Source organism: Podarcis pityusensis (assembly GCF_964106645.2).
Source record: "Podarcis pityusensis genome assembly, chromosome: 11".
Classification (NCBI taxonomy): domain Eukaryota; kingdom Metazoa; phylum Chordata; class Lepidosauria; order Squamata; family Lacertidae; genus Podarcis; species Podarcis pityusensis.
The window spans coordinates 14,899,777-14,927,319 of record NC_138036.1 but is presented as its reverse complement, the minus strand read 5'-3'; the positions used below and the strand labels follow the sequence as shown (position 1 = coordinate 14,927,319).

At 41.9% G+C, this 27,543-nt stretch overlaps 1 protein-coding gene and 1 long non-coding RNA gene across 12 annotated transcripts in view; one reads left to right on the top strand and one right to left on the bottom strand.

Moving 5' to 3' along the window:
- Positions 1–27,543, bottom strand: part of NEDD4L (NEDD4 like E3 ubiquitin protein ligase) — a 255,186-nt gene that overhangs the window by 71,528 nt on the left and 156,115 nt on the right. For all 11 annotated transcript variants that reach the window (XM_080973417.1, XM_080973418.1, XM_080973419.1 and 8 more), the window contains one exon: positions 7,533–7,583. In XM_080973417.1, coding sequence (XP_080829543.1) covers positions 7,533–7,583 — 51 coding nt within the window. The remainder of the gene's footprint in view (positions 1–7,532; positions 7,584–27,543) is intronic.
- On the top strand, positions 17,522–20,616 carry LOC308458885. The gene is made up of 2 exons (XR_013977753.1): positions 17,522–17,643; positions 19,291–20,616. It is a non-coding gene; the product is annotated as an uncharacterized lncRNA (long non-coding RNA).

The window sequence follows — 27,543 nt, the reverse complement described above, 5'->3', positions numbered from 1 at the left end:
TGATGATGGTCTACAAGACTATTCCTCAGAACAGGATGCTGGTGGAACATCTCATTTTCAGTACTTGGTATTTCCAGACAGGTCTGGGGAAATTAAGACCCTGGAGAGTTGCTGCCAGCCAGTGTAGGAAGATGGAGAAGTGGAATGATTCAGTGTAAAATATGAGGATCGTAATACTGATCTTACAGTGTTATAGTAAAGGTTATACATGAAAGATAATACAGGCGAAGCACCTTGGGAAGTCTGGGAAAGCATTTTGTCGTCATTATTGATAATCATGGCTTAAAATGGGGCTTGCTGAGCCAAAAAGAAAATTCTAATTTGGCTTGTTTAAAGAACAAAACAGCAACTGACGTATATCAATACATGATAATGGCAAATTCACACCTATATGACTGCCAGCTTCTGGACTACATACGAAAATCTAGAACAGCGAATCTGTTTAATAAAGGGAAATAATGTTTGGCAGACCATCAAGAGTCATAAGAAAGTGGGGGGGGGTGTTGAAGGGTGAGCTAGGTAGAAAGAGAAATACGTTTCCTGTAAAATGTATTCCCTTTTTTTCCTAAGCCAACAACGTCTCTCACAAGGTTGTTGCAAGAATAAATGAGATGTGTTATAATGCACTTTGTACATTTAACAGAAATGATTAATTATAGTAATAAAATGGTGTGTGCTGATTGAGGATATTGGAAGGCTTCCAACTACACTGTAAATTTTTAATGCAGATACTTAACCCAAGAATGAAACTGCTCAGACATTTCTTTAAAACCTGCATTATGAGAGCAAATGGACTAGAACAGCTGCACTGAAGACGTATTAAAATCCCAGACAAAAATGAACTTGCTGCATTCAGGACTCCAGGCACAGCAGCAGAAACTGTGAAAATACAGTCTGGGATTGTTCTTCATCTCCACTCGCTGCTAGATGGGGGAACCCTTTGAAAGACCTGGACTCTCTCTGGCCTGATCTGACACTGTGGTTGTCTGCTAGAGATTTTTCTATCAAAGCACCAAGCAGCTGATTCCAGCCCAAAGGAGAATAATACGCTAGAACCATTACAGAATAAGATGGTTTGCCTAGGAAGAAAAATGTCACCCAAATTTGCACGTTCGCATATTATGTGCAGAGATCAGAACACAATATTTCTTCTGCCACACAGACCCTAGCTAGTACTGGCCTGAACACGTCTGCCAATATATATATATGTATCCACTCTGAGAATGCCCATTTGCCTACACGGAAACCTTTGAGGGAATTTTTGCAAATGGATCTAAGCAAGCACATTTTACATGAGTAACAAAGCCTTGTAAACTGGAACCCAACAGAGAAATACTTGTTACGGGGAAAAAATGGGAATGAGATTTTTCCTTGCCCCGTGGACAGTCGGAGGCTACCAACCTCTTAGGGAACGCTAACTCAAAGGTAAACAGTAGCATCCCAAGAAAAGCAGCTGAGAAAACTCAAAACAGCAAGCTCCCTTCTTGCACAACAGCTGCCTGGCAGCCCCAAGGAGTGAAAAGCCTCCATCTATTCTGCTATTTATTAATCCTAATCAACATTCAGTTCATGCCAGCAGCCAGGCATATGCAGCCAGACGCGCAGAGCTACATCAATTTGTATGATCTCGCAGAAAGGAAGACGTCTTTACAAGCCCGCAGTGGTCGTGTCCACACAAAATGCTAAACCATGGTCTAGTGCAAGGGTAGATAAATATTTCTGTTTTGCCCCTGAGGGCTGTAAGGAACAGTGTGTAGGGTGATCAGGGGTTATATGCCAGGGGGTATAGCCAAAATTCTCTCTCTCAAACACACCCATCCCTCCTCCAACAGAGCTGTGAGAAGAATTCAATTTCGCTTTTATTGAATTAAGTGTTACTGAGTATTATGTTCAAACCGAGGATCCTAGCTTAAAACAGATTCCGATGAAATGAATAAACCAGATTCATAGCCCATGGTTTAAAGCTGACATTTTACTCACCCATGTCTGCGGTACAGGAAACAGATAAGTATAGACAAAGTAAGCAGAATTAAATTCCTGGCTGCGGTATTAGTAATGTGTATTACCACAGTACTATTACATGTTTGGCTTTCTTCCTTTTAATAGAATAATGTTATCTCAAAGAGTCTCGTTTGCCTAAAATCCTTAAGCTGCAACCTCTGATGTGTGGTATAACATTTTCCACAAGCTTCTCCACTGCTGTATTTTTCTGCACAAAATTTCATTATTTTTTTTTAAAAAAGAAATGCATTGTTTGCTAACAGTAACATAATGGATAGATACAATGCAAGCAAAATTGGGAAACTTGCATTGCAAAACAGTCAAATCTAAAATGAAAGGCGTACGCTATTTTCGGCCGGCCGGCCCTGTGAATGCCGTGTATTTATGAACACAGCTCTTCAAATCTGCTAAAGTTATCTTGTTAACAGTTTTCAGTGCCTCCGTTTTCTTTCTCTCAACAAGGTTATTACAACAGTTGAGTTGTCAAATCTAAAAATGCTTACAAATATTCTACTAAAAGCAATTTCCAGCGAAAACTTTGCATTTGTATGAATACTATGTTTATTAGGGGCTATCGCTCTTGCTTGCTGCCCACCTACCCACTACCCTCAGCCAACCCCCCCTCCCTTTACAACTCGCCAAAAAAATCCTCCCCTTACAGCTTTGCCCCCCAAACCCTCTCCACTCTTTCTGTACAGCTTGCCCCCCAAAACTATCCCTATCTCCTTACAAACTCATCCGACAACCACCCGCCCGCCACCACCCATCCCTGTGCTTGCTCTGTTGCTGCCGCAGAAGTGAGTTCCTCTCCGCCAAGTGAAGTAAGTTTGCTGTTTAAAATACAGGCCTTCTTCTTCTTCCAGGTCAAAGGCCTGGAAACGATGCCTTATGAGGAACGGCTAAGGGAGCTGGGCATGTTTAGCCTGGAGAAGAGGAGGTTAAGGGGTGATATGATAGCCATGTTCAAATATATAAAAGGATGTCACCCATGTTCTTGAGCTACGCTCGCCATTTTAACTTGTCTGCCCACTCGGTCGTCAATGTGGTGACAGACAAGCACCAAGTACACAGTATGGAGAGAAATGACATAAAATTCTGCTTTTATGATCCCCATCGCATCACATGTTTCAGTTAAGGTACTCTGGGCAAGTGGTGAAAAACAACAACACATATGTAACAGCATGTAGAATTGACAACACATGCTTTTTTCAGTGTTGCTTAGCTGAGTCAAAATAACATGCTAACTCAAAACGGGGGGGGGGGATTAGCGCACTGGAAGTTTTTTGTCAGAAAACTCACACCACGTGCTCATTTATGGATGCGTAAATGGATACTGCACAGCTGTTAGCCATTAACACCCCCCCTCAAAAATTCTATATAATATTCAGTTACACCCCACTGCAGTGGTTGCACTTTGAAGCTGTGTGGCTCCCAGGACTGTGGGGAGCTGTGTGGACATTTATAGGTATGGATGCAGAGAAGAAAATCAGTTGCTGTGCTATGTCTTTTTAGTATCCATTTTCTACCTGTGAATTGGTATTTCTGGAGGAAGAATGATTTCTACTGCTTCCTGTCAAGTTAACAGCATGACCATTTTATCAAATTTATGACGGTCCCCTCTTCCACTGATTCACAACAGGAACCAAGTCATGCAAAAATATATATTTACCCAATTTAGCCTTCAAGAAGCATTCAGCAGCCATTCCATCCAGTTCTCATTCCCAAGCGATATATCCACAGAGCATTTCTACCCACGAGTCTCCTGCAGAGCTAAATATTTAGCTAGCTTTCTTTAAAAGGCCAGCTCGATGTGAAAACCCTTATTTGTTGGGATGAAACACAGTCTGTTTTTCAGTTCTGAACAGTTTTCAGCAAGAGTGTTTTCACTGTGAAAAAGGAGAATTTCCATGGAGCAGACAAGTGACTAAAATGTGTTAAGAGTCTCCAAAAGCAGTGCCACTGTCTGACACTGGGAAGATGGGCATTAAAAACATTCTCCTTGTTCTAGGCTTGAATGTTTGCTTGTTAACACATTTTTAATGCTTCCTTATTCTTGGTGAGTGCATCAGTCAAGTCCATAAGCATGTGTCTTGCATATAAAAGAGAACAGAAGATGCAGAGGCTGTGAATTCGCTATTTCTGCTCTCTCTAACAATGGTCTAGAACTGGAAGCTTTACATCATTTTTACTTCAGTGTAATAGATGTGAACTTTGATGTAAGACTATGAAAACAGGTGCAGCAATACAGACCATGCGTTTCCCTCCTTTCACTTTCCGCAGTAAACTATCATGTAGCTTTACATCTGCACCTAGGTTAACTCTAACTATGGTTATTTTCACACCAGGGTTTGCAGGTGTTCATCTGCCCATGTTTGAACGCTTGCCTAGAAAGTGCTGCGGCTTCCAGCTACAAAATGGCTATCGTTGGGGGCATGGTGATAACAAAAAATTAGGGACAGTACAGTCATTGCTGCTTCGCCGCCACCACTCAACAAGTCCTGTATGTTGGTACATCCTGCTGGTTCTGATTGTGGCGACCACAACAGTATTGATCACACACAGAGAGCAATGCTCATGCTCTCCAATAACAGGGAGCATTTCCTAGTACCAGACACACCTCAGCCACTGTCTGTTGCACAGACGGCACATGAACACACTCACCCCAAGCATACAGACCACAGTCATCTCTCTCAGTCACCCATGCATCTATCCCTCTCTGCCCAGGTGCATCTTTCCGAATCACACACACATCCAGAAAAACGCCTCCAAAGAAGGACCTACCCTTGAAATAAAACCAATCCTCCCTCAAAATAAAAATTCAAGGGCCACCGTCCAGGTGCCCACAGATTGGTGATCCCTAGACTATGGCTTCATATGCCACAGTTTATGAACCTGTCAACAAGCACCACAGATGTGATTCCCTTCCCCTGTTCACTGGCTTTGGAACAGCGATCCAGGCTTGCATTAAGTCAAGGGCTCCTTGTTGTATCTTTGCATGGATCCAGCACACAACAGGAAGGGGGAGATGGGTGTGTCCATGGCATTATGACACCACGGACAAATGTCCAAAGACAGCCAGAGGGGTTGCAAACTCTGGTTCAAATATTGGGTTACATCCAAGACGTTGACAAGCTCCATTGAAATCAATGGGATGTCAGCTAATAATGACTAAATTCCATTGACTTTGATGGATCTGTTTCTAAGGAGGACTAAGTTTGGATCAAAGCCATAGCTGGCATTAATATTGGTACAGATGCAATGTGGCGGCTGTGATCAGCTTGGAGAGATGGTCTCATTAGGTGGTGCTGGGAATTTTCTACTCTGCCCCGTAGTCTTAGGCATATGTGTTTTCAGGTTTCCACCTTGTCCCCTATGCTTTCTAACACCTACAGGAAACCACTGGGGAAAGCCATTTGTACACCGATGAGACAGCTCTTTGATTAAGAGGTTTATAAATATTCTAAATAAATTAGTAAAATTTGGCAGGTTGGACTGAGGTATCAGTAATATGCCGATGCAGCACTATCTCTGTTTTCTACCTACAAATCGCAGGGAGGCTGTGGAACTGTTGGAACAGGTGTGCATAGGCTGGTTGGGACAGAAACATTACAAGAATTCTGCAACAGGCTTAAGAGATCTATAAGTGTGCACTGGCTCATTATAATTTGGTGTTTGCAATAATTGTAATTGCTTTCCCCCCCACCCCCCGGTATTTTGAACATATTTTCCCATCAGTGCTTTGGGGTTTCTCGGTGTGTTTTGCAGAAAACTTAGACTAAACACACTTTCTGGAATCTGTTGTTCTCCTGCTCTTAAAGGCAATTTTTTTCTGTTACAGGGACTTCTCATTATCAACGACAAAGCACATTCAATGTTGTTATTTTAGGTTTAATTAAAAAAAAAAAGACAGAAGCTTTCAACGGGAACCATGTTGCTTTCCTACATATAGCAGCTGCATGGGGGGCTGACGCCACTGACGTAAGATGGAAACAGCTATTTCAAAAGAGCCCTGTAGAGCCCTGTGGCATCGCACGTAGTTTTTCCACAAGGAATAGAAAATTGCAAAGAGCTAATTTTTTTTATGAATCATTTGGAACAGAGTATTACTTCTAACTAGGTCCCAAGTGGTTTAGTTTTAGAGCAGCAGCAGGGAACCTTTCTGAAAAGAACTTTTGTGGTTGTCAACTGGTTTGACAAATGGAGTTAAAACATTAGAGCTTATTAGGAACGTTTAACAAGTTTTCTGCTGGCTGTGCTCTGGTGCAATTCAGGAGAGGACACTAATCTCCGGTTAGTGACAACTCTACCAGGTTGAACGTCTAGCACATTTGTAAAACTCAGCACTAAAAACACAACTGAGATCAATACCAGCAGTAGAATAAGAATTCCTATTACTTAATCTCATGTCGTGATTCTTTTACTCTTTTTATATACAGTGGCACCTTGGAAGCTGAACGGAATCCGTTCTGGAAGTCTGTTTGACTTCCAAAACGTTCAGAAATCAAGGCGTTGCTTCTGATTGGCTGCAGGAAGCTCCTGCAGCCACTTGGAAGCTGCGGAAGTCGCGTTGGACGTTTGGGTTCCAAAGAACGTTCGCAAACCGGAACACTCACTTCCGGGTTTGCGGTGTTCGTGAGCCCAAACATTCAACTTGCAAGGCGTTCGGGATCCAAGGTACAACTGTACTCAAGACACTTAAACTCTAAGCTTTTAACCAGTGCTTTGTGGGGTTCTTCAAGTGTTTTGGACTGTAACTCCTATCGGTCCCAGCTAGCATGGCCAATGGTCATGGGTGAAAGCAGCGGGACAGCAAAACACTGGGGAAGGCTGCTTTAAATGCTAAAGAACTAGGAATATATGGTGGAAGCAAACTGCTGCTATATGGTACGTTGCATTCGTTGCCTGTAGAGTGGCCAACAGCACAAGTTACGTCATCAGCTCACATTGGGTGTTGCATATCATCCTAATATATAAAAATGGTGCAGCTCCTGCCTATCTTATCCTTGGCTGAGCACCATCTGAATGGCTAACTCCATCCATCCCTACATGCACTTCTACTGATGCTAGAGTAAGTTACCAAATATGGGCTTGGTATCTATGTGTTTCCGTAGTCTGCACAGGCCTATCATGGGGCTTTAGAAATTTGCCCTAAAGTTACAGAGGGGAAGGGAAAGCCCCTCTTTTCCACACATGAACCAGATGATAGGGGTTTCTGGAGCTTCTCTCTTCTCTTTTGTTCCTCTACCCCACCCTGACATCATGCAGATTTGGGACTGTGATGCAGTACTACATTTTTATGTATATAGGAAGATATTGTTTAAACCAGGGATGGGGAGCCTGTAGACCCGCCCCCCCCGATGTTGCTGGACTACCAACTCCCATAATCCCTGACAGTTGGCCCTGTTGGTTTGGGGTCAATGGGAATCGGAGTCCAGAAAGATCTGGAGAGTCACAGATTCCCCATCCTTGGTTTAAGCCATTGTCCCAGGAGCTTGGATGCAGTAGAGAAGGTTGTAAATAAAATATCTTACCGGAAGATGATTAAGTGGCACATCCACTTGACCCAGGAAGTCGTCTCTGGTCTGTTAATGAAACAGAAAAGACATTAAATCATCATTAAGACATAATTTGTTCATTAAATCAGTCCAACTGATGACATTATATCATGCTAATCTCTGTAGCAGCCTTGAACATTATCAACTGCATACCCCCAAAACGCCTCGCCTTACGGAGCCAATGTCTTCTGTTAGTAAAAGCATTCCAATTATTTCTAACGTTGCTTCTGCCCTCACGCAGGCTCACATGATATTTAATAGTCGGTAAAAATAAAAGTTGAGAGTCAAAAGCTCTGCAATGTTTTTCTTCATTTCAAAGTCAGCAAAAAGTGCATCAGATGTGGTTAAAACAACGAGCCTTTTTTGCACTTTTGCACTATGGTGATGTTATTTCCTGCTGGAAAAGCAAGTTATTCTTTCTGAAAGAAAAGTTAATGCCCCCTTTAAGAGTTACATAAGTGCCTTCAGGCTCACTAAGCGTTCCTCAACGTAGAGATCTCCCTGTTCATTGCAATGGACAGATCTGGTCCATGCATGCAAAGTGATGACCAATTTCTCCAGGACAATAAATGACTTACTGTCCAAAGATTAATTACCTGCACATACTAGGAAGATAGGAAGTTCCCTTATACTGAGTTCGGCAATTGGTCCTTCTATCTCGGTATCATTTACAATGGCTGACACCAAAGTTTTCATACAGGAGAATGTGCCAACCATACCTAGGCATCCCATGTGCTGAAATGGGGATTTCTGGTATGCAAGGCACATGCTCTATCACTGAGCTATGGCCCTCCCATATCTGTAAACAAATCCTGGACCAGGAGTATGTTTTAGAATCAGCAGAGTTAAAAGCAAATTGGGAGAAACAGTTAAAAGCAAGTATATACAAGTTTTCAAAAGATGAATCAAAGCGAAGAATAGCTAAAAGCAGATTAAAACACATGTAACTTCTTCATATATATATAAATATAATTTTTATTAAATTTTCTAATTTACATTTCAAAGTATTCATTTAGACAACCTTACATCAAAAACTTCCTTTCTTCTCTTTCCGTGGTTCATTTTGCATACCATACATCCCTGCATATTTTACATGAACTAAACCATTCGGTAATCCATTGTTACATCCATCAAAAACTATTTTCAGGGTTGAATTTGTCTTAACGCTACCAGCGTTTTTAAATAAACACAATTGTCACCCATATATTCAATAAACATTTTCCAGTCTTCTTTAAAAGTACATTCTTCTTGTTCTCTTACTCTATAAGTTAAAATATGTGAGCTGCGTATATTCCATCAGTTTATGTTGCCATTCTTCTTTAGTTGTTTGTAAATTGAGTCTTCTACTGCTAATCAGAGGCTTCCTGTTGAATCCGTCAGCTGATTCTGAAACTGTTGAATCTGTCGACTAAGCACCCATGCAACACAGAGGTGATATTTGAAGCTTTTGTTTTTCTTAATTTTTTTTTGAATTTTTGTTTGTGTTGCTTTTTCATTTTTTTGACTGTGACTTGTTCTTCATTTTATGGGACTGACTTGTGACTGCGGCTTGTGACTCCGTTTTTGTGACTGTGTGGAACCCAGTTCAGCTACTAATTGATTGTGTGACTGCAGAAATGGATAAAAGCCCTCCATCCAAACAATGACATGTAAGAAAAAATAATTTTAATTTTTATCATCTACAATACTGTCTTATTTATTTTATAGTACAGTACATTGATTATTGCTTTCATTTTATGGATCAATGGTCTCGTTAGATAAAAATCATGTTAAATTACTGTTTTGGGGGTTGTTTTTAGAAGTCTGGAGTAATCCATTTTGCATTACTTTCTATGGGAAAGCATGCCTTGGTTTTAGAACACTTTGGTTTTGGAACAGACTTCCAGAAGGGAAATTTGGGAACCAAGGTACGACTGTATTCAATATGCTTATAGATTGCATTGCATTGTTCACGTTGGCATCTGTCCATCTCGGGAGACAATGGAAGACTGTGTCTTCAGGGGTGTAGCATTTTGGGGGAGTAAAGTGAAAGCTAATGCAATATTTTCAAACCTTGCCTTAAAAGAATTCCAACCTTCAGTTTAAAGGAGAGATTAGTTCATGAATTAGGGGTCACATTATTTTTCCCCAACCTCCCCCCCCCAAATGTCCACTTTTTCCACTGGAAAAAAATTAAATGAACTCAATATAAAGATGGGGGATTTCTTTCTCCAATCTTCCCATTTCTGCATCACACCCGAAACCCCTGGACTTTCCATTCCCTTCAATTGTCTCTCCTAATTTCAAATGTTGAACTGTAAGCTCCACACAACAAGGTCATGTGTTGCTTTTTGTTGTTCTGTAAATCACCTTGTACATTAATGGTGTGGTACAAATGAATGGTGTGGGACACGGGTGGCGCTGTGGGTTAAACCACAGAGCCTAGGGCTTGCTGATCAGAAGGTCTGCGGTTCGAATCCCTGCGACGCGGTGAGCTCCCGTTGCCCAGTCCCAGCTCCTGCCAACCTAGCAGTTTGAAAGCACGTCAAAGTGCAAGTAGATCAATAGGTACCACTCCGGCAGGAAGGTAAACGGCGTTTCCGTGCGCTGCTCTGGTTCGCTAGAAGTGGCTTGGTCATGCTGGCCACATGACCCAGAAGCTGTACGTCGGCTCCCTCGGCCAATAAAGCGAGATGAGCGCCGCAACCCCAGAGTTGGTCACAACTGGACCTAATGGTCAGGGGTCCCTTTACCTTTTACAAATGAAAAGGAAATGAAAAGGAAAACCTTAAACAGTGCACAAGCTGACTTCTTCTCTACCTGGTGCCCCATGGTAGTTGTAATACACTAAAAATGCTTTACAAATTCTAACTAATACATTAATTTAAACTTCTGATCTAAATGCGCTGTACTCTTGCTGCTTCATTTAAGATAAAAACCAAAATTAGCCTTAGGCTTCTAAAATGCCTAATTATTCTGTCAAATTAGAAACTGCCCATTATTCACTGACTAGCAGAAAGTGAACTGACTGACATTTGAAATGCTTCTTCCATCAAACTGAAGGACAGGGAGACAAAAAAAATGTGGAGATACTGATAACATGAAAGATTATTTGAAATATGCAAATTATACCTTGGAGCAAGTTCTGCAGAAACAGAAGTTACTGGAATGGGCATCCTTTGCTATAGCTTCATTAGGCAATGTTTAATGTCATTCATTAGCTAATTTCTTGGACAGCAACAAATCCTCCCAATTTAAACAAGGCATGAAATCCATCCGTTTATACAACTGTGACTAAGATCCATTCAACTAGTTCTGTGTGTCCAAACATATTTTGGACTTGCATTTCACGAATCCTATCTAACCAGATAGTTCTGAAACTTTGAAGTTGTAAAAGCAATCTGTGATACCTTTTAACATCCTTTCAGTAAATTCTCCAAACATTTGATAGATTTTAACAGGTTAGCATGACTCACATACTGCTAGACTTTGGGTTTTTACTACTACTGCTGCTGCGATTGAGGTATTATTATTAATAACAACAACAACAACAAATTAAGAGCCAATGGCATAGCATAATAATACGCAGCATTTCAATAAAACCATTATAGAACCCAGCATATGCAACAGCAAATATTATTGATTTTTACACACATTTTATGTACCAAGCAAAAGTAAATTTATCAATTTAAGCTGGATATCTTTTGAAATCCCAAGTCGTGTTACAAGTTTTCAGAACCCCGTATTTTTGGAATTTGAAAGTTGAAAAATTCAATGTGTCCTACTGTGGGAGGACTTGTCTTCAGGTTTGCAACGTGGCCAGCAATGTCACAAGACTTGCTGCCAGACCCAGACCAGCAGGTTGTATTACTGCATAAGTGTAACATTGGGAGAAAGGATGGCCTGGTTGCTCTTGGGTGCAGAAAGCTAGGGATGATGGGAGTTGTAGTCCCAAAAGAGCTGGACGGCCAAGCTTGGCCACGCCTGACCTAGGGTGTGCCCATTATGTCACCAGGCCATGAGGACAGCCAACTATGGAACATTATAGTGGCAAAGGAAGTTGGGAGACTAAAGGTGGGCAACACAAAGCAAGTTTCGACTTGTACTGAACAATAAGAACTTCAGGAGGTGAGGAAGTGGGGCATGTCTGTGTGTCTCCTTGTCCAGCACGAACATTCACTTTTGTCCCTAGAACCACGACATGAATCCAAACTAGGCGATAAGGAGACCCTTTCAACGAACAGGAAAGGAACTTGCTCCAACCTTGAGAGTCAAAGCAACTCTTCCAACTCTCTCTTTTTCTCTGATCCATATCATCAGGCTTCAAAGACCATTACTTGCTCTAAGGAAAAGCAAACGTTTTAACCGGTCAGCTTAACAATCATGCTATTCATTAGTGTGCAAATTGCTTTAGGTGGAAATATGGCTACTGAAGTGAACAGGCATAGAAATACGCTTCAGCCTCCTTGCTTCAGTAAAAACAACAACATGGGGGAGTTATTGCAATACCAGACTGGACTCAAGTGATCAGAATTTGAATATATTGTTACCCCATTTTCCAATAACTTTATCATGATTATTTTTCAGATTACTTCCATGTAGTCTCCCAATACATGAATTTACTTGAATACACCACGTGGAAACAAGATGTTAACGCTATGGTGATGGTTATTAAATTGCGGGTGTGAATCTTTGCAGCGTTTCTAGTGCATTCTACAGATGGATATTCCCTCCCCGCCCACCCCACTCTTCAATGCTGAATGAAATATTAAGAGAGATTTAAAGGTGCAATTCACTGTCTGAGGGGCTATTGGATTTGGCAGTTTCCTGAGCTTGGAATTTCCCCAAGAACCTTTTTGGTCTGGCTTCAGAAGGCCTTGGAATGGGAATGTAAAGAGACCAGGAAACACAATGGGGCATTGGCACTCTTCTCATACTTTATACCACACAACGGCCAAACTTTCTGGGTGTGCAATGGGAGAGGGTCCCACCGCCAAGGCGTATGAGGCAGTCCGTTACGGGGTTGGTGGGAGACGTGAAAATGAACAGGGCATGTTCCACTCTATGGGTTTCCAACGCCTCTTGACCCAATATCAATTACAAGATCTTCAGGTGATCATGAAGATGGATAAGAGGCACTTAAGAGATTGTCTCTTCAGGTCCGATGCAGAAAGGGATTTAAACACGATCGCCTCTACCAAAAGTTCACCATGGTTCCCACTTATCAAGGAGCACATCCGAGCTAGTTATCTGACAAAGCTCCCACTTGCCATACTAAGAACTGCTTTTACAAAATTTTGATTACAATCGATGCCCTCGGCGGTGGTGGATGGTCGCTATGGCAAAGTACAGTACAAGGAGAGACTTTGTGTGGGCAACCTTGCGCAGAGGACCTGTACCACTATTTATTGCAATGCCCGCTATATATAGAACCAAGGGACCAATTTATAAAACCCCTGCTTACGAATGGAACACACTCAAACAGGGCGGAAAGGGTGAAATGGCTGCTGAGTGATACTGATGACTTCGTAACTTATAAAGCAGCACTATATGCGTTGGCAGCTAAGAAGATCGGGAGAAAAGAACTAGATAAAATAGCGGTCAGTTGCAAAGGTGATTCGGACATTTAAGCTGGCACATTCCATCTGAGAACCCCCTGCTATTCTATAGTATGCAACAAATAATTTCTAGGAGACGTGACCATGGTTTATTGTCTTTGCAGTGCCTGATGTTTTTATGGTTTTTATGGTTATTGTTGTTATTCTTTTGGTTTCCTTTGTCAATGATGCTATGGCCTTTGGCTAGTGCAATAAAGTTTATGATGATGACACTATGGATTGGGTCACCAAGTCTGGTCAACCAAGTGACATTGTGACCAATCCACCACCACCCCAACATTCCTCATTGCCTCTCTCCTGTATCACCCCTTTCACTGCTAAGTGTAGTGGGGATTGCCTAACAACAGGCAATAATTTCAGAAACTTATCCTAACAACAACATCAACCCCAGTCCATCTGACTGGGTTGCCCCAGCCACTCTGGGAGGCTTCCAGCAAAATCTATTTAAAAAACACAGTAAAACATCAAACTAAAAGCTTCCCAATACAGGGCTGCCTTCAGATATTTTCTAAAAGTCATATACAGTGGTACCTTGGGTTAAGAACTTAATTCGTTCTGGTGGTCCGTTCTTAAGCTGAAACTGTTCTTAACCTGAGGTACCACTTTAGCTAACGAGGCCTCCCACTGCCACCGCGCTGCCACTGCGCGATTTCTGTTCTCATCCTGAAGAAACGTTCTTAACCCGAGGTACTATTTCTGGGTTAGCAGAGTCTGTAACCTGAAGCGTCTGTAACCCGACGTACCACTGTAGTTGTTTATTTCCTTGACATCTGACAGGAGGGTGTTCCACAGGGTGGGCGCCACTATCAAGAAGACCCTCTGCCTGGTCCCATGTAACCTCACTTCTCGCAGCGAGGGAACCAACCACCAGAAGGCCCTTGGAACTGGAACTCACTGTTTGGGCTGAACGAAGGGGTGAAGCCACTCCTTCGAGTACACAGGGCCAAGGCTGTTTAAAGCTTATTGATCCAGATACACGTTCAGCGTTTCTACACCACTCTCTTCCCTCCTGTCGTTTCTCCTGCCATTTACCATTTTGGCGGGGAGATTTTGCAACAGGAATCCATTCTGACTAGCCCCACCCTACGTCATGAAGAGCACAGAAATCTCTTGGGGTTGCCTTATAAAGCCTGCCCACACCCTTCCCAACAAAACCTCATACTGGGAACTATTGTAAAAGCAAGGCCTCCCCTGAAAAGGAATTACCGTATAAAACTAGGTTTTGTTTTTTTACTAAAAAATTAGGTTTAAAATTGGGGCACGGGAAGTGCTGAGGGGTGTTTTCTTAATCTGGATTCCCCCCAAACAGGGGGTGTCTTATACATGGAAAAATACGGTAGATAGCACCAACAGCAGGATTAACTAAGATTACGATCTGCCTCTTGCTTTGGACTGAAAGGGCTGTTCTGTGAGAGAAAGCCCCAAATCAAGGCAATAATCATACATTCAGCTGAGCAGGGCTAGCGAGGGACTGAATGCAGCCATTAATTAGAGACTTGGCAGGGAGACAACAGACGTGTTCCTTGTGCAAAAGTCACTGTCATTGTCCTCTTGGCATTCCTCTCTGTTCTGTGTCACCACAGTGGGCCAGTGGAGATAACGGCAGCATATGGCTTGGAGGCTGGAGGTGAGACTACAGGCTTGGGTGGGAGGTGTTGAAATTCCCCGAGACAGGGTTCTGCCTGCGTGAGGAAACAACACTTTAAGGTCACCGACCTAGACCAGCACATTTGTTCCTAGCAATTAAACGACGGAATTGATTTGGGGTTCTGCGACTGCATGCTATCTGCCGGCACTGAGTGAGAGTCTGCCGTCGGTATACGAACAACAGAATCCACCGAACAAACTTCAAGCTTTGTGTTTTAAGCACACACTCCTCACACAGACTCATTAAGACCTCTGTTTTCTTTTCTTTTCTTCTTTTTCTTTTCAAAGATCTTTATTGAAACTTAACATATATACATAATAACCAAAATTCCCAATGATTCCCTCACATAAAATATAATATCTAAATTACAACAGTTGCATAATTATACATTTAATTATCACCCACCCTCTCCTTCCCTCCACAGCAATTTGACTTCTGTATATTTCGTTCTACCTTTCCCCCCTTGCATTCTATAATAAATTATTTTTGTTAAATTCTGATTTTTCCTTCTTTCTTTATTTGTTTTGTTATTGCTTACATTTTTTATTCTAAGCCTATTAACATGTCATTTTTAGAACACTATTTTGACCATATAATCTTCGAAATACTTCCACGCCATTCTTAACTTTTGATTTGATTGATATCTTATAATTGAAGTTAATTTTGCCAATTCTATATACTCACTTAATTGGTGGGTTTGCAAGGAAATTGGTGGGCTTGCAAGGAAATAAAGAAGTTTTGGGGAATGATACATGAGGAACTTAAGAAATGCTAAAAAAAAAAAAAACCTTGATAAAATATCCCGAAGCTTATCTGTTAGAGTTGGTGGGCAAAGACATACCACATATGAAAAAAACAATCTTTTTATATGCAACAACAGCTGCCAGGGTAGTGATTGCTACTAAATGGAAATCTCAGGACATACCAACAAAGGAAGAGTGGATTTGTAAATTAAGACCTCTGTTTTTCCTTTATCTACCCACGACAACCCAACAAATGTCCGTCTTCAAAAACGGTTATAGCAATAATCGATCCTTTGACAGTGGAATGGTCTCCCCCGGGTGGTTGTGAACTCTCCTTCCTTGGAGGCTGGATGGCCATCTGTCCTGGATGATTTCACTGAGATTGGGGTTGGACTAGATGACCCTCGGGATCCCTTCCAACTCTACGATTCCATGATTCTATGAATCTACGATGGTACTTATTGTGTATCATTTTACTCGGTGACAGGGCTGCCTTGACTATTTTATGCAAAGGTGGGATACAAATACAGAAAACATAGAAATAAAGCTGGTGTTGTTTACATGGGAAGAGGGGAAATTGCGTTTGTAAATATTCGCGGAGTATACCCTCTGGGAAGAGCACATTTTGGGTGCATTTTGAGTTTATACTTATCAGTTACTACTGATAATGCACACTGCATGGGCAAGTCATTTGCTGCACCTCTCCCCTTTGGATTGGGCAATGCTAATGATGTCACTGTCACGATTACCTAGTACAAAGTACAGTTTAACCAGATAATAAAGCTCAATTGCATTGTAAAATTGAGTATACATAGCTGTCAACGTTTCCCTTTTTTAAGGGGAAATTCCCTTATTCTGAATAGGATTCCTCGCAAGAAAAGGGGAAAGTTGACAGCTATGTGAGTATACTTTTCCCAAGAAGATCTCCTTCGGTTTGGAATTTTTGTTTCGCACTTGTTTGGCACTACTTAAAATGTTTTGTTCAGGCAAGCCGACCGAGACGTGTAAAGCTGGCATGCTTTTTAATCTGAAATTTTATTGCAGAGGGTTAGACTACAGGAGCCTTGGGGTCCTTTCCAACTATACAATTCTGTGATTCTATATTATAATATGCATTTTAAGATGCTGATACAGTCACACCTTGGTTCTCGAATTTAATCCGTTCCGGGAGTCCATTCGACTCCCGAAACGATTCAGAAACCAAGGCGGAAGCTGCGTTGGACATTCGGCTTCTGAAAAACGTTTGCAAACCGGAACATGTTCGGGAGCTGTTTTGTTCGACAACTAAGGCATTTTACTACCAAGGTACGATTGCATTGAGATTTTTTTAAAGCTTTGACTTTTAGTGACCATTTTAATGCAAGTTTTATATTCTTAGCAAACCACTTAGAAGTTTTACAATTAAGTGGTATGCGAATTTTGTTAAATAAATAAAAGAAATATGGTGCAAAGAGTCCTGGGATCTGTAACTCCCAGAGTGCCTGATGCCCCTATTGGGTACCCTGGATAATTCTATATCCCAAGACTCCTTACTAACCCTGCCCATTATCAGACGTTTGCTTTACAGTATTTGGCACTTGTAAAAGCACCACTTCCACAGAGTGAAGTGGCTGAGAGGGCATCTATGGCGTAAGGCAGTTTTTCAAATAAACCCAAGCTGTTAACTCTTGCAGTCCTACTGAGCTCTCAGGCAGTCCAGAAAACTATATTTCCCAGGTTCCCTGGCACCTGGAATGCTGTTTCAATATACCAGGTGCCAAGGGAAAATTAGGCTGTGCAGAGACACCTCCTGTTGCTGCCACAAGGAAAGAGGCTATGAGGTGGGGGATCAGATATCACACAGCTACCGTATTTTTCGCTCCATGAGACACACTTTTTTCCTCCTAGGAGGGGGAAATGTCTGTGCATCTTATGGAGTGAATGTGTGGTCCATCGCTGGCTCCCTTTCCGGCGCCGCCCCCTTGCCCAGGCCTCCACGGTTGAATGTTCTGCAGACAGAGACTGTTTCTTTCCCCAGTGACATGTGACGGCTGATTAGATTATCTGTCTGGAAACTGTAGAAACAGCTCCCTTTCCTTTCCTAAAGAAGCTGCAGAACTGTGAGTTGAACCCCATAAAAACAGGATTTTTTCCCTTTGCAAAGTAAGCTCAACAACTTTGAGCTGATCCTCAAAAAAAGGGGGCTTTCCCCCTTTCCTCCTCTAAAAACTAGGTGTGTCTTATGGTCAGGTGCATCTTATGGAGCAAAAAATACGGTAATCATTCCAGCAAAAGCTTTAGAAGGGGGGGGGGAGAGAATTTTGTGAATGTGCTTTAAAATGCCAAACTATGTTGCAGGTCCTAAGGGAAAAATACCTCAGACACACAGCATCCCTATTGTTCAATTAATGCCATTTCAACAATCATTTTGAGAGAAATATACCATAATTTCTCGCTCAGCCCTATCTCCCTATCTGTTCATATCAAGCCCAGAGGATAAGGGGGGGAAACGGGAAAAGTTTCTAATTAATTTTTTTCTATTCCACCCCACCCGCAAGCCAGGTTTCATGTCTCTACTCAAAAGGCACATTTTTCACTTGCACTTTGTGGGTTTAGTATCGGGTTTCCACTGACATTTTTGTCTTAGCACAGTTGAAACAGAGCTGCTCCTGAATGTTCAGCGATTATATAATTTGAGCAAAATTCACTTTTCGCTATTATTTCATCCCCCAGTATGCTGACAACTGGTTTACTCATTATGCCCCTAAGCGTACAATGTAATTCCACACGAGAGCCGTGCCATTTTTTTTTACTGTTTCGATTGTGTTCTTCTAGCTTTGCTAAATATTTGTGAGCCACCCAAAGAACACAAGTTATTGGGTGGGAAACCATGGAGGGAGGGGAGAGACAATCATGATTAATAATAATAATAATCATGCGTCAAAAAGTGGCAATGTGTTTAAACCATAATGCTATTTTATTCCGTCCTCCCTTTTTAAATCTAAAAAAACCACAGGGAAACACACCAGGAGGGACCCTGTAGAGTAATCCAATCATTGTACAGCCTGATCCTGTGAGCTGTTGTATCCACAAATAGAACTGATTCCTGTGCAATATCACAAATTGTAACCTGCGTAACCATTTAACCTACATTTTACACTGGAGCTACAACGTGTCACCCACAGCCTTTTAAGAAATCATTTCAAGCAACTTATTAATCAGATTTAAAAGGATTTAACACGAGAAATTTCCTTATAACAGCCTCATTCCTCTCATTAAACGGTTTATTTGGATAACCAGAAGTCTAGAAGAAAGAGTGTGGCAAGCCTGTACAAAGACACCCAAGATATGTGTTTCTGTGAGTCTTTCCATCCCCAGAGCTGTCTTTCCCAGTTGCCTTGCAGCCAACTGCTGGGAAGAAAACAAAAGCCAAAACACTGGCCTATCTTAGTCCTGTGTGTGTTTTTAATTAAAAAACCCCAACCACACAAGACCGCAGTGCATCTACTTTTCAAGTTTCTGTTTCCGACAGTAATTGCGTTGTAAAGGAAGAGATATTTTAATTGCAGGAACTCACTTCCAACTTGTCAACTTTCTGTTTCATCCAGTGCCACGGTTTTTTGTTGTGCTGTGTTGCTACGCTCGTCTCCACATTTTGCCAGTAGGCCACTGTACTAACAGGGGCTATCCAATTACTCAAAGTTATTTTTAGCTGGAATATTTAAAATAAGCATTTCACCCTCCGCTGTCCTTTTGTTTGTAAACAGTAAGGCCTGAAGCAGGACGAGCCCCATCCTTTTGGCAAGGCGCTGAACAGGACAGTGATTGAAAAGGGGTGAATCCATGCCAAGCGAACAACGTGAAAGGGAATTGGTCACACAAGAACTGCTTTTCACAAGGCAGCTGTCTTCCTTACGCCATTTTATTGAGAGTCAGTCAAGAAGGACTGTATTATTCTCTAATCCATAAAGAAGGCTGATCGCCAAATAAATGATGCTTTTGAATTATGGTGCTGGAGGAGACTCTTGAGAGTCCCATGGACTGCAAGAAGATCAAACCTCTCCATTCTTAAGGAAATCAGCCCTGAGTGCTCACTGGAAGGACAGATCGTGAAGCTGAGGCTCCAATACTTTGGCCACCTCATGAAAAGAGAAGACTCCCTGGAAAAGACCCTGATGCTGGGAAAGATTGAGGGCACAAGGAGAAGGGGACGACAGAGGATGAGATGGTTGGACAGTGTTCTTGAAGCTACTAACATGAGTTTGACCAAACTGCAGGAGGCAGTGAAAGACAGGAGTGCCTGGTGTGCTCTGGTCCATGGGGTCACGAAGAGTCGGACACGACTAAACGACTAAACAACAACAACCCCCTTTAAAATAAAAGATCACAAGTAGGGCTGGGAGATGTCTGGTTTTCAACATCGTGATAAATCACCAGCTAAACATTGCAATATCCTGGCTTTATAGCATGATGTCTGAAAAAAAAGGATGAAGTTATGTAGAGGCATCGGATGGCTTCTCAGTTTTCCCCGCATCGTGATTTTTGCCGGTTCCTGCTCTTGTGTTTCTTTCAATTTCTTGCTTAGTCACAACCGCCCTAAGTTGTCTAAAGAACTAAAGTTATGTGCTGTTGACATGAGTAAGACGCTGAGGGCTTTTAAAATTCCTTGCAATTCTTCTACCAAGATGTCCCAACACCGAGTAGAAACGTGGCACATTATGCTCATGATTTTATGACCTGATTTGTCTTCACTAGTTTACTTTCCCCTTCATGAAGCAGGCGAGAGCTGAGCTGGCAGAGTTAACAGGGGCTGTAGAAATCGAGAGAAACATTGTCCAGCTTCACGGTTTTCCCACGTGATTTCTGCATAGCCACACACATATATCGCCAGGTCAAAAATTATGAAACTGTTATCACAAGATGGACTTAGAAACAGCTTTGGGCTATATATCACCCAGCCCTAACACACATCATGATTCACAATATATTGCCAGGTCAAAAATTATGTAACTGATAGCACAATATGGACTTCAAACCAGTTTGGGGAGCAATATATTACCCAGCCCTAATCACAAGTTTTGTTCTCCAATTTTTTTTTAAAAAAACAAGAGTCCCACATGAAATCCATGGACATCTAAAGGAAATCATTTGAGAACTTTGTTCTAGGATAGTAATTTCTCTTTCATTGCAACGTTGACAAAACACAGCTGGTATCACTAGGGAAAGATATGGTAAGCCCAGGCCCATTTTAACAAAAAGCATAAACAGCAGTATGTGTGGTTCCAGTTACAGATAGGTAGCCGTGTTGGTCTGCCATAGTCAAAATAAAAAAAATCCTTCCAGTAGCACCTTTAAGACCAACTAAGTTAGTTCTTGGTATGAGCTTTCGTGTGTATCTGAAGAAGTGTGCTTGCACACGAAAGCTCATACCAAGAACTAACTTAGTTGGTCTTAAAGGTGCTACTGGAAGGATTTTTTTTATTTTAGCAGTATGTGTGGTTATGTTCATTTGTGACACTAAAGGAAGTCCTTTGTTGTGCTTTTTACTGACAGAGGCCAGAAATATCCCTAAAGCATGCTGTTCATATCTAAGCCATTACTAACAGTTTTTTTGCTGCTTACAGGGAATAGAAAGACCTGGAAATAATGTCACTGTGTTCATCATTTGCACTGCATTTCAATCATGACAGCCGCCTACCATAGCAAGTGTCATATTAGCACTGCCCTGGGGTGAATAACAGCAGTTGTCATTTTTTAATAGCCCCTTTCTCTATATAGGATCCTTATCATTGCATTGCCTGCTGCTATTTTGGAATGGACATGTATGCATATCGTGATCAGGTCTGTTCTGCAAAAGCGCTTATCAGCAATCACCATGCAAATGAAACTCAGCCAGCAGCAGTAACAAATATATGCACTAAGAGGCAAGAAAAAGAATAAGCGGGAGAGCGGGGACTAACTCAACTAGGCTTAAGCCAAGTTGTTATGTGATTATCTTAGTATACTATGTAATAAAATTGTAAGGGTGTCGTCAAGCTGCGGTTTGTGTGGCACACGGGTCCAGGCAGGTGAGCGGAGTGAATTGCCTGCCATGATCTCAGAGCTCATATGGGGAAAGGCAGGCTTTATATATAGGGGTCCTGAGTCATGTAAGGCGTCAAAACCAGCAGTATGATCTTTAGGTGACTACTTGCCACAGGCAATGTCTGGAGGGAGGTGAGAATCCTATGATTCCCTGATTTATATTTGCAAGAACAGGTTATTATTTTTTTTTTATTTCTGCAAGGGTCTCTGTCATGGTTTCCAACTCTGCAGAACCCTCCGCTTTTCAGCCCTGAGCAACTCCCCATATCTATCTATCTATCTGAAACAATATATAGAAAAATAGGTAAGACAGATAACCATGAACACATTGCCATGAGTATCTATCATTTCTGCACCCACAAGAAAAAAAGGAGTGGGGGAAATGAGATGATCTTTATACTTGAACGAAACAGAGAGAAAAGATTTATCACAACATGCAATATGCTCTTTGCCATGGCAAATCAGATCACTAGTCATCAAATATTGTATTATGCCTCTAGCAATGCATGCTAAGTCATGTTTAAGAAAGATAGAAATGGAAAGGGGAAAGGAATAAGAAAATCAAGATAGGTCCAGTGTGTCAAATGAAAAAGCAATGCAATGTACTATTTCATAAATTGGTTTTTTTTAAAATAAAATACAAGTCAGCTTGCAATTAAAAGCAATCATCATCTGTCTAGTGTCCAAACACTCCATATACATTATCCAACTACCTCTTGCAAGAATAATGAGAGGCAATTGCTTTTCCTGTCACATGCATATTCAGATAGAAAAATAAAACCACAGAATTTCAGAGCTGGAAAGGACCACAAGGGTCATCTAGTCCAACCCCCTGCAGGAATTACTTGCCCAATGTGGGACTTCAACCCATGACCCTGAGATTAAGAGTCTCATTCTCTACCAACAGAGCCATCTCAGCATGCTAATAACTTGATGGAAAATAATAATTAAATTAAAAGTAGTTGGATGGTGATATGGTTCACTGTCAAACAGTGAGCAGGTGGACGATATCCAAATACCTTGCCTGTAGTTCATCAGAAGCATAAAGGACTGAGCGACATCAGATCAACGGCAAAGCAGGGTTTCGGTTTAGCTCTCCTGCATACTTTTACATTTATTTATTTAGAATGGCAACATTCCAGCCATAAAAATCCACTTCCATGCTATGAAAACCTGATAAGCTGTAAGTCTTTCAGAAACCATACTACCCCTACCCAGTCAAGGATTTGCAAAGCACAGAGTATTGCAAGGCTGATACTGATTTCTATCTACTCAATGGTATCTGCAAGAGGATATGTGTTCCACATAAGGGAAACACAGAAGAAATGGGGAGAGGGAACCCACTACGCCATGATTTTGGAGAACCTCAAAATGTCTTCTGGGGAGGAAACATGCCTTTTAGAATGAGAGAAATGCTTTCTCAAGCAAGGTTTGCTCACTCAGAACGTGTAACACAAAGATTTCTATGCAAGACAATATCTGCATTGGAGAATGACTACTCCTGTGTAACAGTGATGCAGGGTCAGAAAGGTTTTCCAAAATGGATTTTCCCCAGTGCTTTAAATTTAAACATGGGCACTATCAATCAGAAAGCAAAGCACTCTCTCACGTCTAAATGAGTAGGATTTTGAACGTCCTTCTGGCTTGTGTACTGTATAGCTTTTTACAGGAAAAAAAGAATAAAAGAGCACCCGTTTTCTGTGGGGGACCTTAAATATAACATTAACATCACAAAAGGGAATTGACTGGCTTTATTCACACATACTGATCTACTTCTCAAATAGGCATTTTTAAGGGCTTTTTTTTTTACTCTTTCCCAATCTCTGATATATATATATTGCTCTGGTTTGGTCAGAATTGAGTATACACTTCCAGAGTTAATGCTAAATGCATTACTTCTGGTAAATGAGCCACCATAGCCGTTAGAGGGTCATGAAAATTTGTGTCCCAGGCTTTTTTGACTCGTCTACCCATGTATTATCTGAAACCCAAGGGGTGAATTGGTTGCCAGATGTGAATTTTTCCCCAGCTCTCCTACCCAAATACAGTGGAACCTCGGTTGTCAAATGTAATCCGTTCCAGAAGACCGTTCAACTTCCGAAACATTCGACCACCGAGGCGCAATGGGCTGTCAGCAAGTTCAGTGGGGAAATTGAGAAATGTGCCTTGGAAGCCGTTCAACTTCCGAGGCGCGTTCGAAAACGGAAGCAATTACTTCCGGGTTTTCGGCGTTCGGGTTCCGAATCGTTCGGCTTCCAAGAATCTCAAAAACCGAGGTTCCGCTGGACTTCTTTCTAGGAGCCAACAACTGGCCGCAATAGCTACTTAAAAAACAACAGTGAGTTGCCTCAAATGTATGAGAGAAAAGCAAAAGATAAGCATTTTCAATTCATTAAAAATAATTCTACACGTTGTCTGGGGAGGGAGGAGCACTGGGCTGGGGGCGGAGGAGCTAAAGTGAGCATAATCTGAAGATTTCTGTGAGCATAGAAAGGAATTAGCACTTAAGCGCAGTAGCTAATTATGAGGATTTAACAGCTCAACAGAGAACAAAATAATTTATTACAGGGACAGAAATGTATCATTAATCGAGCTTCCCTGTTTTCAAGCTTAAGGCGCACATACACACAAAACACATAGCTCCAGGGACAAGCTTTCATTAAATTCCTAAAGCAATGCATTTGCTTTATTTAGCTGAATAGGGAGCTTGTCCATTATTTAGATAATGTAAACCGAATGCTAAACTAAAAGCGCTGCTTCTAACAAAAACAGAATTTAGATTTGCATAATGCCACACTGCTCTTGTTCCAGTCAGTACTATTAGGATAAATAATGGAATTAATTCCTGCAATTTGTATTGCAAATTTGAATACTCAAGGGTTCTCTTTACATAGATTGGCTGTGTCCAGATACTGCCCTGTACCACAGTGTGCTTCTATGCTCACAGACCAGGGTTTGCGAGAAGCTGCCAAATCAGGATTATCAAGCTACGGTTGAAACTGGCTTGTAAACCAAAGTTTATATGCTGCTTTTTGCCGTTACATGTGAATTTGCGAACCAATGGCAGGGACGCTGCCCTACCAGAATAGGCTGCTGGAGATGGGCGTGAACCTTTGAAAATGAATGCTGAGCAGGTGGATGTGAGACAAGGCGCTTGGGAGCACATTATGTTTGAGGTAATTTTAGAATCTCAAACCCTCAGTGGAGGTTTCAACCATGGTTAGCACAAATCATAAGAATGCATACCTTATAATAAATTAGAGACTTGGTCCATTTAGCCCTGTTGTGTGTTTTTTTTTTAATCCACTCTAGCCACCACCTGAAATTATATGCTCACACCTCCAGGAGAGTCTCCTCTACAACAGAGGTGAGAAGACTTTAGGCTTGTGAAATCTATTTTTTTAATGTAGTCATACCTTGGGTGGCGCTATGGGTTAAACCACAGAGCCTAGGACTTGCTGATCAGAAGGTCGGCGGTTCGAGACGGGTTGCTCAGTCCCAGCTCCTGCCAACCTAGCAGTTTGAAAGCACATCAAAGTGCAAGTAGATAAATAGGCACCGCTCTGGCGGGAAGGTAAACAGCGTTTCTGTGCACTGCTCTGGTTCACCAGAAGTGGCTTAGTCATGCTGGCCACATGACCCGGAAGCTGTACGCCGGCTCTCTTGGCCAGTAAAGCGAGACCCCAGAGTCGGTCACGACTGGACCTAATGGTCAGGGGTCCCTTTACCTCGAATCTCGAATGGCTTAGTTGCCAAAATACAAAATAGGTACAAAATAGTGGCTTTGGAAAGAGGACATTAGTTAAGTGTTAAGAACAAGGTGTCTTTTCTTCCATGTTTTCAAAAGCTTAATTTAGGGTGGGAAGGAAGCCTGTGGTAACCTCCAGATTAGACTACTGGCATGTGTTATACATGTGACTGTCTTTGAAGGTGGCTCAAAAACTGGAGTTAGCCTAGAAAACAGCTGAAAGAGTGTTGGTTGGGACTGGGTATCGCAATCACAATGCTATACTTCACCTGTTGCATTGGCTCCCAGTTCATTTCCAGGCTAAGTAATTGAAAGTGCTGGTTTTGACCTTGATGCTGTGGGCTTAGGATCCCTGGTGATCTGCTACTCTCTTATTGGCCTGCACACCAATATTTTAGACAGAAAAAAATATTTTTTTGGGGGGTGAACCTGCCTTGTGAGGTGCTTTGGCTGACTGAAGTGGAAAAGGGACTCCTTGGTGGTGGCACCCTGACTAGGAACTGCTCCCCCAGAGGGAGGCTCACCTTGTGCCTATCTTGATGCAAGGCAAAAGCCTTCTATTCCCCCCGCCCCGGGCTGTTAACTCCTCTGAGCCACTAAAGGTCTTTAACACCAAAGTAGCCCCCAAACTCCTGTATGGCATTCCATTATGGATTGGTGAAGTTAACCGATCATTGAAGCGTATCCAGAGGCTGCCGAATTGTATGCTTTATGCAGCCATGTGTCTGGAAACTGGACAAGGGCTGCTGGAAACCAAAGCGTGGCTCCCCACTATAAAATTCTGGCTCTGCCTACATTTCATGTCCGACCTGTCTTCTTAAACTTTCCACATGCTGTCAGAATCCCACCACTCCAAATGGTTGGCTCCCATTGAAAGCATTGAAAGAACCTGTGGCCTATCACTCGAGTCGCTGCTCATTCTCCCACAATTGGAATCATTCCAGACAATCAAGTGCAGAATCCTAGAGACTGAATTCAAAAACCCTTTGCAGCACAGCCAATAAAACCTGTTCCCCATTGGGGTTGGGAATTCCACCCTCGTTTGGTCAGGACACTCCATATTTGCACCAATTTTATGATCCCCACCTACGCAGAGCTTTTTCCCTCACAAGATTTAAAGTCTTACCGCCCATATTCTGAAAGATACTGTCCTCGTGTCACAAAACAGGTCAAATCCATCACACACGTTTTATTTTATTGCCCATTTTATGCAAAAATATATGATAAGTATTTTGGTCCCCTTAATGAAGGAGGGGATTTATTGCACTGACTCTTCCCTTCCAGGGTTGTGGAGAATGTGGCAAGATTTTTGAGTGATGCCATAAAATTATGTCCTAAGAGCCCTTTTCATCATACCTCACGATGTCTGGACAGTTTTATCCTAAAGTATCTCCTGCTATGTTTTGCTAACCATGTTGTGTTCTGATCCATGTATACGGTGCACTTTTTCTATGCCAGTAAAGGAGATTGATTGATAGAACTCCTCTGATCATTGTTTTCCTTCTTCTTCTTAATTGCTGGTTCATGTTGGTTTTTTATTCTGCAGACTGCTTTTGTACGTAAAGTTTCGATTCTTTCGTTTTCATGCGTTTTATTGATGTTTCAACTCTTTGTAAGGCAGCCTGGAGACGTGTTGAAGGGCAGGGAATAAATTAAGTGCATGTACGCCTGAAATTTCTATGCGCCCAAAGAGCTAGGATAGTGTGTGCTTGTCTTCCATCCAATCCTTTTCCATGTGAGAAACAGGCTGCTGGGGGAGTAATGGGAACTGCGGAATCTTTCCTTTGAGCTTTTCACGAAAAGATCCTATAAAAAAAGTTATTTTTATGTGACCTGTAGAACAGCATATGCTGCCTCTGGGCAGGGAGTTGAATGAGATATATCAGGGCAACTAATTGCGATTCCCAGGCAAAGAACTCTGGGGCCCTTCTAACATGGCCACATGACTCATAATATTTTCAATCGAGGCATTTTGGCCCTTCCAGTCTTCAAAACCCACAGAGTGCTTAGCATTCCCTAAGCCGTGGCCCAGCTTTAAACATGAAAAACATGTTTAAAACAGGACTTCCAGTTCTGCTAAGCAAATCAAACCTAGCGACAAAGAGAGAGAGAGCACTTTAGAGAGAGAAAACCAGAATTAGAAACAAACAAGCAGACAAAAAAGGCTTGACAGTCTTTTGAAGACAAT